Source organism: Echinops telfairi, unplaced genomic scaffold (genome assembly GCF_000313985.2).
Source record: "Echinops telfairi isolate 266 unplaced genomic scaffold, ASM31398v2 ScPeMD7_7469;HRSCAF=8507_0, whole genome shotgun sequence".
Lineage (NCBI taxonomy): Eukaryota > Metazoa > Chordata > Mammalia > Afrosoricida > Tenrecidae > Echinops > Echinops telfairi.
The window spans coordinates 83,253,977-83,269,532 of NW_022111372.1; the positions used below are offsets into that span (position 1 = coordinate 83,253,977).

At 57.0% G+C, this 15,556-nt stretch overlaps 1 protein-coding gene across 1 annotated transcript in view; it reads left to right on the forward strand.

Moving 5' to 3' along the window:
- CSF1R (colony stimulating factor 1 receptor) overlaps positions 1–15,556 on the forward strand; it is a 31,118-nt gene that overhangs the window by 7,915 nt on the left and 7,647 nt on the right. Inside the window, exons 5-9 of the mRNA XM_045284712.1 lie at positions 3,159–3,345; positions 7,246–7,361; positions 7,548–7,668; positions 7,778–7,965; positions 10,703–10,818. Of these exons, the coding sequence (XP_045140647.1) occupies positions 3,159–3,345; positions 7,246–7,361; positions 7,548–7,668; positions 7,778–7,965; positions 10,703–10,818 (728 nt within the window). The remainder of the gene's footprint in view (positions 1–3,158; positions 3,346–7,245; positions 7,362–7,547; positions 7,669–7,777; positions 7,966–10,702; positions 10,819–15,556) is intronic.

The following is a 15,556-nucleotide window of genomic DNA, read 5'->3' on the forward strand; positions in this document are numbered from 1 at the left end:
CAGAAGCAAAGGAGGAGACACCAGTAAGACCTCCCCCGCTAGACCCCTTGTGGCCTGGCTGGGGCACCAGCATGCCTCCCGCAGAGCCCTCCAGGCGGTGCTGGATTTTTTCCAGTACCAGGTTTCCCCGTGCAGGGTGGGTCCCCGTAGCTTGCCTTTTGCTCGGGAGGCGTGGGCAAAACAAATAGGTGAATCACGGAGAGCTTGCCGTCTACAGTGGTGGAGCTCCCTGCGAAGCTGACCTTTGCATAAAGACTCGGAGGAGGTAAAGGAGCCAAGCATGTAGGAGTTTCAGGGAGAGTGCTCCCGGCAGAGGAAACGGCAAAGGCCTTAAGACCGGACCGTGCTTGCCGGGCTGAAGGGACAAGTTGGCCAGCACGACTGGTCTTGAGCAGAGGGCGATGTGATGTGACTTGCCAGGTCACGCGATGTGCTGTGTTGAGAGCGGGCTGTCGGGAAGCAAAGGCAGAAGCAGGCTGATGAGGTAGGGCCGCTGCAGCGTCCAGGCTGGGGGTGAGGGTGTCTCTCCCCACGGGGTCACGGAAGTGGGCAGAAGTGGTTCGAGTCTGGAATTCCAAAGGATGGATGGATGGATGGTTGAGAGAGAGAGAGATCGCAAAGACCTGGTCGTAAAAGCTCACAGACTAGTTGGATGGAGAAGACAGGGACCTGCAGAAAGAATTCAACGGATGAATGAAGCAGTACAGGTGTGGTCCCTGAGGAGTGTGCAGTCTGGGTGGGCAGGAGCCCCGAGGAAGAAGTCTCCTGTGGCCTGGAGTGGTTCGGGGAGACTCCAGGAGTGGAGGCGAATCTCGAAGGAAAGGGAGATGTAAACGGAGGAGAGGAAGAGGAGGGAGCTGCTGGGGGGGCACTGACTGGAGCAAAGCCTTCAGGGTTAGGACGACCGTGCTGTGTTTAAGGGACCTCTGGGACTGCGATGAACGGAGCATTCAGTGACTGAGTGTGTACACGTGTGAGCGTGTGTTTGTGTGTGTGACGACCGTGCTGTGTTTAAGGGACCTCTGGGGACTGCGATGAATGGAGCATTCAGTGACTGTGTGTGTACACGTGTGAGTGTGTGTGCTTGTGTGAGTGTGCCTAGTGTGAGATAGGGTGGCTAGATAGGCTGAGCCCTGATGGAGAAGAATCTTAAAAGTCAAGATGAGAAGCGAAGGGGTTGGGGACCCAGGAAGGGCTTTAAGCCGCCACGTGGCATGGGAAAGAGTACATTTAGACTCACAGGATTAAGGAGAGGAGAGGGTCGAGATCATATGGTCCAGGGTCTTACAATGGCCTGGGTTCTGAAGACACCTCCCAGCAGTTTCCACGAGAGGAATGAAAAGAATGAGTGAATGGGGGGTTCTTGCCCCATCTCTCCTGCCTGAAACCTAACTAAATAAGCTTGATTTTAATTCCTGTATTTTCTCATTAGAAGAAACGAAGTCAGGACTCTTTCAGGTGTAGGTGACAGAAATCAAGTCAAACTGGCCTAATCAAAAGGGGGACTTTGTTGGCCACATAGCACAAACCTGCTTCAAGGACAGTTGGCTCTATCCATCCTCACAGCTCCATCAGGGCCTCCTCTGGTCTGAGACGAGAAGAACTAGATGGTGCCTGGCCACTACGACCGACAGCTCTGACCAGGACTACAGTCGAAGTTCCTGAACAGACTGGTAGAAAATTCAGAATCAGAAGAAAGCCCAGACCTACTGATGGACGGATAGAGACTGGAGGACCCCCCAGCCTATCGTCCACGCTGTTGTAGTGCCACTGAGTCAGGTCTGACTCAGACAGACAGTGAAACACTGCCTGGTCTTTGGCCGGCCTCACAATGGTGCTTCCTTGTTGAGGGCCTGCTTGTTCGCTGCCCCTCCACTTAACCAAGCAGGATGTCCTTCTCCAGGGACTGTCTCTCCTGACAACATGTCCAAAACACAGGAGACAAAGTCTTGCTATCCTTGCTCCTAAGGAGCGTCCTGGCTGTACTTCTTTCCAAACGGATGTGTTTGTCCTTTTGGCAGTCCACGATACGTTCAATATTCTTCTCCAGCATCATAATTGGAACACATCGATTCTTCTTTTGTCTTCCTTATCCAGTGTCCAACTTTCATAAGAGGTGATTGAAAATACCTGGCTTGGGTCAGGCTCACCTTAGTCCTCAAAGTAACATCTTTGCTTTTCAGCACTTTCAAGAGATTGCATGCAGCAGATTTATCCCATGCAGGGGGTCGTTTGGCCCATAGACACCCTTTCGATCTAGAAGGGGACCCACACTCAGAGTTCACCTTTCATCCAAATGATAGACGAGCCTATAACGTGAAGAGCATGTTGTGGGAGGAACGTGAGCATGCTCTGCAGAACAATGAGCCACCTAAAACCGGAAGGGCAGCACTGGCCCCAAGCGAAGTCCAGCGGGCAGGCCGGCCAGGGGAGGCGGGCGAGTGGAAATGGGGCCCCGAGAGGAAATGGGGAGAATGCTGTGACAGTGCAGGGGTGCGGGGCAACGCAGGTCAGGAAACCAAAGGCGTGTACAGTCTGGAATGGTAAACTCGTGCGCTCTGTGCCCTGGCGCCCAAACCGCAGCAAAAGGTTCGAAAGCAAAAACAAAGCAGGCATCCACTGGTCTCCAACTCTCTGCTCGGCCTCTCTCTCCTCGTTCTGGTCTCGTTCTCAAGCAGGCTGGTGGCAGCAAGAGCCCTCGTCCTCGCCCCGGATCTGGAAACCTCAGGGGAGCCAGGGCTTCTCTTCTCCCGGAGTTCCCCCCCAAGACGCTGCCAATTGAGTCACACTGGATTAGTGGACCGATGGACCTTGCCCTGGGTCTAGAGAGACAGAGGGCTCTGATTGGTCGAAGGCTCCCAGAATCAGGCGGCATGCCTGAGGACATGTCAAAATCCACAACATTTTTCCCAACAAAAAGTTTTCGAGAATGGACTCCGCCCTCCTCGAAGGAGACAGGGGTCTCTCTCGAAGAGCCGTGGGCTGCCAGAGTGGGTGTCAGAGGACAGCTGTGGTTGGGGGTGGGGATTGTGTGCTGAGCACATAGTAGGTGTTCAGGTAGCTTCCAACGGAAGAAATGGAGCGATGGGTGGATGGCCAAGTGGCCATGGGGGCTGCTTTCCCATGACACCACATCTCCCCTGCACTCTTCCTTTCAGAGAGGGGCTATTTGAACTTGACCTCCGAGCAGAAGCTATTCCAGGAGGTCAGCCTGGGTGAGAAGCTCAGCCTCAAAGTTAAGGTGGAGGCCTACCCGGCCCTGCGAAGCTTTAACTGGACCTACCAGGGGCCCTTCTTCAACCAGCAGCGCAAGCTCGATTACATCCTCACCAAAGACAAGTACAGGTATCCTGTCAGCTCCCAGCTGCACAGCCCCAAGCCAGCGGGGTTCAGGACAGGGCTTCATGCTTCAAGCTTGCCGTGTGACCCTGGGCATCCGCTGCCCGCTCTGAGGCTCACTCTCCCTGACCATAGACCGCCTCAGCATTCGTCCCCCTGGTTGGAGAGTGGCTCACACGGGCTCCTGTTCTGCCCCACATCCCTGGGAGAGCAGTACCCTCCTCAGAATCCTGCCATTGCTTGGGTGTGCCTTCTCAGGGTCACCCGGGAACCCTCAGCCTCACGTTTTCTCCTGTGATCAACCCGGATGGGGAAAGCAAGCCCTACCTCGTGATTCCCGCTCACCTACACACTCCTGGGGGCACGGCGGGAGCCCTGGTGGTGTCACAGTTATGAGCTGGGTTGCTAACCACCGGGTCAACAGTTTGAGACCCCCCGCTGCTTTACCGGGGAAAGATGAGGCTTTCTACCTTATGATCTCAGAAACCCACCAGGCCAGTGCCCCCTGCCCCACAGGGTCCGAGCATTGGAACAGACTTGCTGGCGGAGAGTCCGGCTTTTGCCGTCGGGCACACACACAGGCTTGGCGGGACAGAGTGCGGCAGCAGCACACATCCTCACGGAAACGCAGTCCTTTTGGAAAATGGTCACGTTTGGTGCTCCTCGGATTTCGGAGGAAATGTATTGCTCGTATTATATATTACAAGGATCACCGACTGACAATATTGTTTTACACTAGGTCTGTGGAGGGGGGGTGAGGGTTTTTTTGTTATTAAAACAGACACTTTAGATAGAAAAATTTGATGCTGATTCTCACCCACCCTGAGAATTTCTCCCTGACCTTTCTGTATCAGGGGCTCAAAACTCCTCTCAGGCTGTGCAACCTGACCCACGTTCCCCTCCCCGCTACGCTCAACTCCCCACCCCAGAGCCCCCTTCTTCCTGTCCCCTTATGGACTGGTTCTCAGGGACTTACCTTCACTACCCAAAGTGACCTAACTTTTGTTACTAGTCTTATTCTAAATAAGGATTTGCCTTCCTTAAGGGGAACACCCATTAAAGCCCACTGCCACCGTTGATTCCGAATCATGGCCGCTCGATGTAGGGTTTCTGAGGCTATACGTCTTTAAGAGAGCGGACAGCCTCATCTTTCTCTCCAAGAGTGGCTGGTGTTCTTGAACCGGGGCCTTGCGGTTAGCAGTCCAACGTCTAACCCACTGTGCCACCAGGGCGCTTCAAGAGAAGTACTCACAGCAGGAGGGAGCACTGTCGTTTCTTGATTGGGCTCGCTTAGACTGAGATTGAGCAGCAACTGCTGGATCAAGCTGCAGACCACAATGTGCCCTCCCGCACTGAGGACCCACACCCCTAATCCGTTTCTCACTCACTCGTTTTTGAGGATGGGCATTGCGCACAGCCTCAAGATTGTACTGTGTTCGTAAGGAAGCAAACAAGCTTAGAACTGGCTCACTGGTCCCTTCCCCTCTCATCTCCTCCCAGCTAAAAAGCTTTTATCTCTGGACAGCCAGCAAGTTCTCTTAGATCTACAGTCAGGCTCCATGCATTCAAGCCCCAGCCCATCCTCCTTGGCAGTTTTAGCTGTCTTCCAGAAGTTCGGCTCTGTCTGCTCGCCGTAGCTCCCCAGTACACAGACACCCCTTGCCCTTCTTGTACTGTGCTGCTTGTGGGGTTGGGTTTCTTTCAGGAACTCTCATCATGTTTGTGGGTATGCCATCAGCCCCTAAAGCCCTAGTCCCTTGTAGGACCTTTTCCTTGGGAGTCTAAATGCAACCTCCGAGCCTTCTCCACCCAGTCTCTCTCTCGGCCTGGGTTCCCATCAGAACAAAGTCATCCACAGCACTCCCTGGGCTCTCTGGACTCTGAAGCCCAAACCTCACCGGACCCTGGACTCTCCCTCACTGACAGTCAGAGTGGCAAGGCTGTTGCCTGGCCTTTGTCTTCTTCTCCTCGTCCCTTCTGGGCAGCATCTCTGTCCTCCTCTGGGCATGAGCAGCCCTTCTGAGTCTGGAGTCTGTGTCCGCAGAGAGGAAACTGGGGCATGGACCAGTCTCAGAGCTTCATAGCAGCAAAGACACTGCAGAAGGAAACAGAGACACGCCCCCCCCTGCCCCAGAATGTCAGTCTGGGACCTTCAGTGAAGTTGATGGGGTAGATGGGATCTGTGTTGAATTATCTTCAGAAATGACCTCAAAGTCTGGCTTGTCATGGCTGCAGGCTGGCAATGCTGTCATCTCTTTATCTATATAGGCTTGTTGAGATGGGTAGGAACACCACCATCCCCTCCTTACCGGCGCATGCCACGTCGGAGAGGCCTGGCAACCCTCATCTGTTGAGCTTGCTGTGGGGTGTGACTCTGCTGTGTGACTCACGGGGTCTCCCTGAGTCAGAATCGGCCCACCAGCACTGGGTTTAGGTTTTCCTTTTTTCCACTTTGTTTTGTTTTGAGATACGGTTCTCACACCATCCCATCTGCCTGTGTAAGCTGACGTTCCCTGGTTTCAGCATATTCATGAATGAAGTGCATGTCCCTTGCTCTCTCGCCATTCTTCCTCTATCCCCCAGCTCCTCCCTGTCCAAGCCTCACCCACCACCACTCTGCTTCTGTCCTTAGAGATGCCCCTCAGCTGGACTTTGCCCTGAACAGACGCCCATGTGGGTCCTTTATGAGCCCAGTGTTTCCGAGGTCCCTGCCCACTGTCGCCTGGGTCAGTACGGCATTCCTTCTGCACGGACAGACCAAGGATCCCTGGTGGCACTGTCAGACATTGGGCTGCTGGCTGATAGGTCCATGGTTCAAACCCACCATCGGCTCTGTAGGAGAAAGATGAGCACGCCTGCTCCGATACACATGGAGAGCCTCTGAAACCCCACATTCGAAGGCCCTGGGTTTGGGGTCAGGATAGACCACATCCTGTGCTTTGAGAGCAATTGGCTTCTTCCCACCTTGGGCAGCTGTGAATGATACTGCTAGAAGCCTTGACTGATAAGTTTTGCCTGGGGTTCTCTCTCAAACCCATGTATTACCTAAATAATACCTCTTCTTGGTGGACAAGTTATAAGGCAGATAATATGAAAAGAATAAAGTAAGAATAACCTGCTACTTCCACCAGCCAGGAAGGCCTTGTGTCACTGTTGCCCCCGGGCCTTTCCCTAGTAAAAAGCAAGCGGTACTGTCAGAGACCCTGCCGGGAGGAGAAGCAGTACCCCACAGGCTTTCCACGGCTGCGATTGTCACAAAAGCCGGGGCCACAGCTTCCTCCATGGAGTGGCCGGGGGCTTTGAACTGCTGGCCTTTGGGTCAGCAGCTGAGCTCCTCGCCAGGGCTCCTTCTTGGGCAATAACAGGTCCCGTTAACTTTAGTGTGTGCCGCGAGCCCGGCTCTGCCAGTCACCCTCAAGAGTCCTGTCATCCTCAGATCAGCTCTGGGGATCCAGCCCCATCAGTCGCACCCACAGAAGCGGAAGTCAAAGCCCAGAGAGTGAAGGACTCACCCAAGCTCACACAGCTAAGAAATGGCAGCACCAGGACTGGAGCCCCACCTTTTTAGCCCCAGAGCCAGCCAGCCTGCCTCTTGTCCCCCTCACAGGCCCCTCGAGCGGGTTAGCATCTGGCAGAGGGCAGGGTTGCTGCTCTTGGGAAAGGAGGGTGGTTAAAGGTAGGCACATTCCGTGGGTGCCCTTTGCGAAAGGAGCCCTGTGCTGAAGTTCAGGACGAAGCCACTTCACAGATAAGAAGCCAGGTCTCCAGGCACTCGGTTGAGTGCCCTTAATGCCTTATTTTTTTAAAAAAGTCCTCAAAAGTCTTTTAATTAGCCCAGCCTCACTGTCCTTGTGCGGGCCTGACCGGGGCTGGGGCTCACTCACATCACCTGTTCCAACCCACCAGGTATACCTCCATTCTCTCCCTGCCCCGCCTGAAGCCTTCCGAGGCCGGCCGCTACGTCTTTCTGGCCGGAAGTGAGGTGGTCAGCGAAGCTCTGACCTTCCAGCTCATCCTTCGATGTGAGTGATGGGGTGGAGTTGGGGGCTTGGCCCACTGAGGCTGCTTGCAACGATGGGCTTGAGTAGGGAAGGGGGCTGCTGGGGGCCTGAGATGAGCCGGCTCAGTTGGGGCGAGGGGTGGGAAAAGGGGACTTGGGCCTCCTGTTTGACCTCTCCCTCCCTCTCTGCACCTCCTTTCCTCCTCAGACCCCCCAGAGGTCAAGGTCTCATGGACCCACATCAACGGCTCTGGTGCCCTGCTCTGTGATGCCACCGGGTACCCGCAGCCCAATGTGACCTGGTTTCAGTGCCAGGGCCAAGCTGACAGGTGAGTGGACTTGGGCTCGGCTATGCGGAGAGGCTGGGCCGAGGCTGGACAGCCTGTCCGGGGGCCCTGCCCTCAGTGCTGCACCGCCACTCCGCTCTGCTCCCCCCAGATGTGACGGGGCCCAGGAACTGCTCTTGGAAGACACACACCCTGAGGTTCGCAGCCAGGACCCCTTCCACAAGGTGGCAATCCGGAGCCTGCTGCCCCTCGGAACCCTGGGACAGAACATGACCTACAAGTGCAGGGCTCACAACGGGGTGGGGAACACCTCCCAGGTCTTCTGGCCCATCTCTGTGGGTAAGTCTCTCCTTCCGCCCCCTCCAGGCTAGGAGAGAGGGAGCCTAGGATGTGCCTCCATGCTTGGGGGAGCAGATCCCTGAAAGGCTGAGCCCTGCCTCTCCATGAGGAGTCCTGGGGATGCTCTGGGAGGAAGAAGCAGCTGGGGGTGGGGTGTGGGGTGTGGGGTGGGGGACCAGGACAGACAGGCAAGGGAAAAGGCAGCTTGAAGCAAGCACAGCCTAGCCAAGCCGCCTGAGTCTGAAGTAATTCCTTCCACACTGTGTGCTTGGCAGCCACTGTGCACCCAGAACTTGGAGTCTGGCCAGGGAAACCGCCAACAAGCTGGTAAACCTGGCTCCCCCCCACCCAGGGCAGCCCCAGAGGGCCCTCCAGCCACCTGAGCCACAGTCCCATGCACACAAGACCACTGCCTAGGCGGTAGGGGTTGATGCCCAGGTTGCATCTGCCCAGAGGCTCCCCGGGCTAGCTAGCTCTGTGGTTCTGAGAGGCTACAGCTGCAGAGAAGGGCAGAGTCCTCAGCAGACCTTTTACAAGCAGCCTTCAGCACCGAGCAGTACTGAACCAGACCCCAGGGAGCCTCTCTAGGCCCAGAGAGGGCAGACGGCGGGGGTCCCAGGTCTCGGCCTGGCTCAGAGCCTTAGCTGCTGGCCTTGGGCCAGATTCTGCTCGCCCCTGGCTGTGGCCACTTGGGACCTCCCTGCTTTGGGCAGTGTTAAAGTAGGCTCGGTAGCCTTTGGGTGCTGCCTGAATGGCCTGGGCCCGGAGCACTCACAGCCTTGGAGGGAAATGGGATCCCCTCCCCCCCCCACCACTTGGGAGCCTCTGAGCTGAGCTTGAGGCTCGGGGAGCATCTCAGGCTCCGTGGCCCATACCTCCTGCCCCAGTTCCTCCTGGTTCTAAGGAACAGACAGCTGCTTTCTCTCAGTTCAGAAGACTGCAAGTGTGAACTCTGGGGCCTCCACTGGACTGGAAGGCTCTCTCTCTGGGGGCTCTGCAGGGAGATCTACTTCCGCTTCTGTAGCCCCGCCTTCCTTGGTTCCTAGGTGACTCCATGCCTCGCCCCCTCTGTGCTTGCTTCTTAATGACTAGCCTGCCCTTTTTGTCTCAGAAAATGAGTATGGGTCAGACTTACCCGCCACTGAAAAAGCCAAAAAGTCCGAAACAAACAAAAGCCTATTCCTAAAGAGGCTCAGACCCGCGGGGGTGGAGGTTAGGTTCCAATATATATATAGTTGTTGTTGTTGTGAGATGCCACGGAGTTGGTTCCAACCCACAATGACCCTGTGCACACGGAGTGAAACCCCGCCCGCTCCTACACCAGCCGACCTCGGTCCCTGTGCCTGAGCCCATGTGGCAGCCACTGTGCCCACCCACCTCGTTGAGGGCCCTCCTCTTTACCAGGATGCTGCCCTGCCCCAGGGACTGGTCTCTCCTGACCACCTGTCCAAAGTATGTAAGGTGAAACCTCTCCATCCCGACCTTTGAGATGCTTCTTCCGAGGAGACTTGCTTGTGCTTCTGGCAGTCTCTAGCAAGGTCAAGTGTCTTCTCCAGCACCATGATTCAGAGGCATTGGCTCTTCAGTCTTCCTGAGTCAATGGTCAAGCTACTGAAGACACCGTGACTCGGGTCAGGCACATCTGAGTCCTAAAAGTAACATCCCTGTTTTTCAACTCTAAAGAAGTCTTGTGCAGCAGATTTACCTAATGCAATGGGTCTTTTGGGCTCTTGACCGCTGCTTCCATGATCATTGATTGTGGATCCAAGATGAAATCCTTGACAACTTCAACCTTCTCTCCATAGAGCATGACGTTACCTAATGAGCCAGGGGTGAGGCTTTTGGACGTTACATTGAGCTGTAATTCATACCGAAGGCAGCAAGTGTTGATCTTCACCAGCAAGTGCTTCAAGCCCTCCTCACTTTCAGCAAGCAAGGCTGTCATCTGCATATCAGATTGCTAGTGCGCCTTCTTCCAGTCCCAGTGCAGCTTTCTTCTTCAGAGAATCCAACTTCTCGGACGGTCTGCTCCGCATAGAGTTTGAATTAGTGTGATGGGAGGATAGAACCCTGACACACACCTTTCCTGATTTTAAACCGTGCAGCATGCCCTTGTTCTGTTTGCACAACTGCCTCTTGATCCGTATACAAGTTCCTCGTGAGCACACTGAAGTGTTCTGGGGCTCCCATCCTTCTCAAGGAGATCCATAGTTTATTATGACCCACACAGCCGAATGCCTTGGCATAGTCAATGCAACACAAAGCAACTGCCTGGTATCCTCTGCTTTGGGCCAAGATCCATCTGACATCGGCACTAACGGGTGTTCGGGAGTCCCTGATTCAGTCAGTCCCACTCCTAAGAGCCTGAGTTCATGACCTGGGCGCTGTGTATCATTTCTGACTCATAGGGACCTTGCAGGATGAAGCAGACTTTCTTCAGCTGTAAGCACAGCTGGGGGGAGCCTGGGTGGTATCGTGGCCAACCACAGGTTGGAAATCACCAGCCACTATGCGGGAGACAGATGAGGCTCTGTGTCACAAAGAGGTTCACAGCCTTAGACACGGCAGTTCTGATGTGCCCTCTACGGTTGCCATGCCTTGGAATCGACTCGATGGCAGTGGGTTTGGTTGGGGGGGAGGGTTCTTGGTTCCTGCCTTCCAGGCAGTGCCTGATGTCAGGGTGCGGAGGAGGCACCGAGGTCCCCTGCCTGCTCACCGCTCAGCCTGTCCCTTCCAGATGCCTCCAGGCACCTCCCTGAGGAGCCCCTGTTCACCCCGGTGCTGGTGTCCTGCCTGTGCATCATGGCCCTGCTGCTGCTGCTGCTGCTGCTGCTCCTGTACATGTACAAGCAGGTGAGCGGGCGCGGGCGCAGGGTGGGCAAGTAGGGCACTGTCAGTCAAATCCAGACAGCACCACTGCGGTGTGGATTTACCGGCGCACACTCTTTCTGTCACCCAGCCTCTGGCCAATGTAGTGCCGGGCCCCTGAGGGCTTGACCGCCCGGTGTGGGAGACAGTCACCAAAAAGTCATGACAGTGAGCTCTCCCCCACTCCCACCCCCAAGGAACCCTCCTGCCACAGAAAGAAGGGCGTGAGGGAAAGATGTGTGGGAGAACGGACTCATGGGGTTCTATCCATGGGGCTGGGCTGGGTCTCATCTCCAGCAGCGAGCAGCCTAGTGGAGAAGATAGAATTATTTAATATCTAAAAGCACTTACGATCAGCGTAGACTGCAGTACACTGTGCCACTTTGCGGGCTCACTGGGCGATAGTGTAAGTTGGGGTGCTTAGTTTATCAAGCTTGTCACCTACACTATCTCCTTCAATGCCCCAGCCAGCATGGGAGGGGACAGGCTCTTCAATGCCTCAGCCAGCATGGGAGGGGACAGGCTCTTCAATGCCTCAGCCAGCTTGGGAGGGGCCAGGCCTCTTGGCTCCACTTCACGGGGAGGACGCCGAGGCCCCCAGAGTTGGTCACAGGTGCATTCGAGGACTGATGGCAGTGCCTTGTTTGTTCACTGTGATGTGAAGCAGCCTCCTCTCAAGCACCTTGTGTCACCCCCACCACCACCCCAATCAATGGGCCACAGCAGTGTCCACGCTCCCAACCAGGAGGCTGAGGCTCAGCCAGGTGGCAGAGCTGGCCCAAAGGAGTGAGAGCTGCTGTCTGCGGACTGAGTCCCAGGTGACTCCCACCCAGAGGCCCAGTGGGCCAGCTGCTAAGAAGGGCCTGGCTAGAGGTGGTGGGACAGGGGTACTGGGCAGTGGAGGGGCATTAGTGGGATGGCCTTGAAGGGGGTGGGGGTGGGAAGGGAAGGGAGATGCAAGGTGAGTTCAGCCTCTCAGGTGTGTGCAGCGGCAGAGGAAGTCCCAGAAACTCTAGTGCTTGGGAGCCGAGATAAAAGGGTGGGAGTCCGAGGGAGGGCACCCTCCTGTAAGTCCGGGGCCAACAGGGGGTGTGAACAAGGGCAAAGTGAGAGCTTTCTTGTGGGCAGAGGGTTTGGAGTGGGGTTGGGGCCAGGTGCTTGGGATTGGGTGCTCTGTGTTCAGGCCGGCAGCACGCACCTCCAGGCCGGGCCCCGATAAAGGAGACCTTACGCCAAGACTTCCTGCTCTAACACTGGTTTGCCACGGGCCCCCCGACCTGTACCATGGGAACGGGGGACCTTAGTTGCTCAGCCTCCTCTGGCATTTCAAGAGCGTACTGCAGCGGCAACAAGGGGCCCAGACCTAACCATTGTGAGGGTGGTGCAGGACCAGGCAGTGTGGCGCCCTTCGGCCGTGCGTATGGGCAGGACGTACTAGCAGTGGTCTAGCTTCAGAGGCCGGGCCTGGACGGAGGGAGCTGGCATCTGTTTCCCCACCTGTCGTGCGGAGTCTGGCTTGCTGGGCATAGGCAGTGCTCACAGCGGAGGCCCCATGTCTCGCTGCGGAGGGAAGTGGGCTTTGGAACCACATCTGCTCCTATGTCTGGGACCAGAAGGATGTCTGAGGTCGGTCAGCTCCTTGACCGCACACTCAAAGTGCTTGCCCACCTCCAGAGAGGCCCTGGCTCTCTGCGGCCAGGTGCCCCTTCCTTCTCCAAGCTCCTGACTGCCGGGAAGTTCTTCCTTAAAAGGAGCTGGAATCCATCCCACATCAGCATGGACAGAGCTCAGGTTCCGGAGGAGGGCCACATCCCAAGCCACCTTTGACCACGGAGTGGGGCCCGCCCGCCTTTCTTTATGTGCATTTCCTGCCCTGTCCTCATCCCCATCTCCCACTCCTGAGCCACCTGCAGGCCAGAGATGGGAGATGCCCGAGGGGTCAAGATGGCCATTCTCCTGCCACAGTGCCTGCCAGCCAATCCTCCTGTTAGCCCCGTTCTCTCGGCCCTTCACTGGGGGCTCACTGCCCAGGCCTGGGCGGGACTAGCCTAGTCCCTGCCCTCCTGTCTGTGGAAGGGTAGCCACAGGCAGGCCTGAGTCAGCGCCTCTCTGGCACGGGGTGACCACAAGAGGAGCCAGCAAGGAGGAAGAGAAAAGGGCAGGGGTCAGCAGTGAGAGGGGGAGGGGCTGCAGGGTGGGGTGAGGAGGAGGAGGAAGAATGGCTGGCCACAGCATTGGGGATGGATGGAGGGGCTCCCCGGCAGCCCCTCTTGAGAGTTGCTCAACTCCCACCCACCCAGAAGCAGTAAGCCCAGGTCCGGGGTGGAAGGGGCTTTGATGGCCATCTCCCACCTCTTTCCCTGGGGGTGAGGCCTGGTGTGAGGCATGCACATTGCGTGTCAGGGAAGTGCTGACAGCACTTGCTGGTCCCTACAGCCAGGATTAGGAGTCCAGGCCTGGCATGGCCTGGCAGCCCGCTGGGGAGGGACACCTCCTGGGCAGGAGCCCCGTGTGCCCTCCCCAGTGGTGGCCTGGGGCGGGGCATCCAGCCCAGCGAAGGAAGAGGGCTGGGTAGCCCAGAAGCAGTGATCTCAGAGATTCCAACCAAAAAGCCTCTTCCTCCTTTAATCCTGCTTTCCAACATCCCCCGCAGGCTGGGGCTGACTCAGGCCAGCTGCACAGGGCAGAGAAAGGAGAAGTGGCGAGGAGGCAAACAGCCTGGGCCTCGGGGGCGCCTGGGACGGCAGTGGCCGGGGTCTGAGAAGTCTCTTCTGAGGGTGGCCTGTTTCTCCGGGGCTCGGAAGTTCTTCAGGATGCCCTGCCAACTCCCCTCGCAGTCGGTCTCACGCTTACCTGCGTCTTCCCCTCCAACGTTCCAGCTGTAGTCTTTTCGCCCGCTGGCCACCTGTAAGGTCTCCCCCAGAGTTACCGGAGTCTGCTCTCCTAACCCAGGTAACACTGGCAGTCACAGGTGCTCTTGCCACCCCGACGCCCCTGCACACACCTACCTCTAGTTCCCAAGTGTGGGCAGCAGCCCAGCGGTAAGCACAAGCCAGCTGGTGCCATCTCCCAGGCCTAGCCCCCAAACAAGCTGCTCTGCTGACCCAGTGTCCCTCCAGGGCCCTATTCCAGCTTCCACTTGACCCGAGACCCGGACCTCCCTCAGCACTTCTCCGTGACGCCGCAGGCAGGCTGGCCTCTGGGCAGCTGAGGCCCTGGGCGGCAGAGAGAGAGATATCGGCAGCCTCTACTGCCCTGGCCAGGCTCTGCCTCCAGGGCTCCACAGAAAACCTGAGCTGGAAGTCCAGCCTTTCCCAATCCTGGTCCCCAGGAGCCCACTGCCCAGCGGGGGCTTTCTCATTCCCTCTGTCTCTCATCACCCATCTATGTCACTTAGAAACTCACAGACCATCCCCGGCCCACCCCTTCCTGGGCTCCCCCTGCAGGGAATGCAATCCTGACACACTGTTCATGCAGCCTGCAGCCCTCCACCCACACGGACCGCCTTCTCGACCCTCAGCCTGTCAAGGTCTCCCCTTGGTGTTCAGAAAACTGTCCCTCCCGATGAACGCCTGGCTGGCTACTCTTGGTTCAAATCTCAACCCGAAGGTCACCTCCTCAGAGGCCTTCTCTTGACTCAGCCATGCCAGTCGGGGAAAAGCCCTGTTGGTGGCACTCAGCTCATGGCCAGCCCACCCGCATCACGTTCCTCAGGGTTTTCACGTGTGGGGGGGGGGGGCTTGCAGAGCGGTCCATGGGAGAGGGAAACGGTTTGTGCTTGACAACTAGTCAGCAGTTCGAACCCCGCAGCTGGACCATGGAAGGCAGGCCTAGAGACCTGCTTCTGTGGAGGTTGCATCCAAGAGAACCCGATGGAGCTGCTCTACTCCACGATCCAGGGCCCCACTCTGGCTTCTCTTGAAGCTCCACGAAGCAGAGCCTGGCCTTCCCTCCAAGTGCCACCGGATGGGTAGACACCCCCAGTCCCTCTGCTAGTCGCCGGGGGCAAGCTGTTAGTGACACGTGGAGGCCCCTGGTGCAGAGTGGTTACACGCTGGCCTGTGATCTGCAAGGCCAGCAGTTCGAAACCACCAGCCGCTCCTCAGGAAAAAGATGAGGCTTTCTACTTCCACAGAGAGTGGCCACACGCTGTGCTGAGGCGTATGCCCCTTGGCTGCGACAGTGAGTTTGGAGGGTCGTTTTCTTTGAGGGACCGCGCTCTTCTTCACAGACGAAGGCTTCCCATAGGAGAGGGGTCGCAAAGCTCACGGGAATGTCCGTGGGTTTTCGCTCCGTTGTTTAGCTGCAGTCTGATGCTTGTCTGGAGTGCAGGCTCCGTCAGGGGAAGGACTTTTCTTGTTCGACTTAGAGTCTGCACCGGTTGACTGCTGCTGAGGAAGACACTTGGTGCAGGTGGGTGGGAGTGGGGTGGTGATGGTGCAGGTGGTGGCAGTTGTGGTAGTGATGATGGTAGTGGTAGTGCTGGAGGTGGTGGAGGTGGTGGTAGTTAGAGGTGATGGAGGTGTGGATGGTGGTCATGGTAGTGGTGGAGGTAGGTGGAGGAGGTGGTGGTGATAGGGGTGGAGGGCCGAGAGGAAGGGCACATGATGTCTGGGTGGGTGGGCAGACCTCAAGTTGCACCCTCACTCCCAGCTCAGGAATGACCAGCCCTGGCAGGCCCCTCAGAGGCTACCTGTACACACACACACACACACACACACAC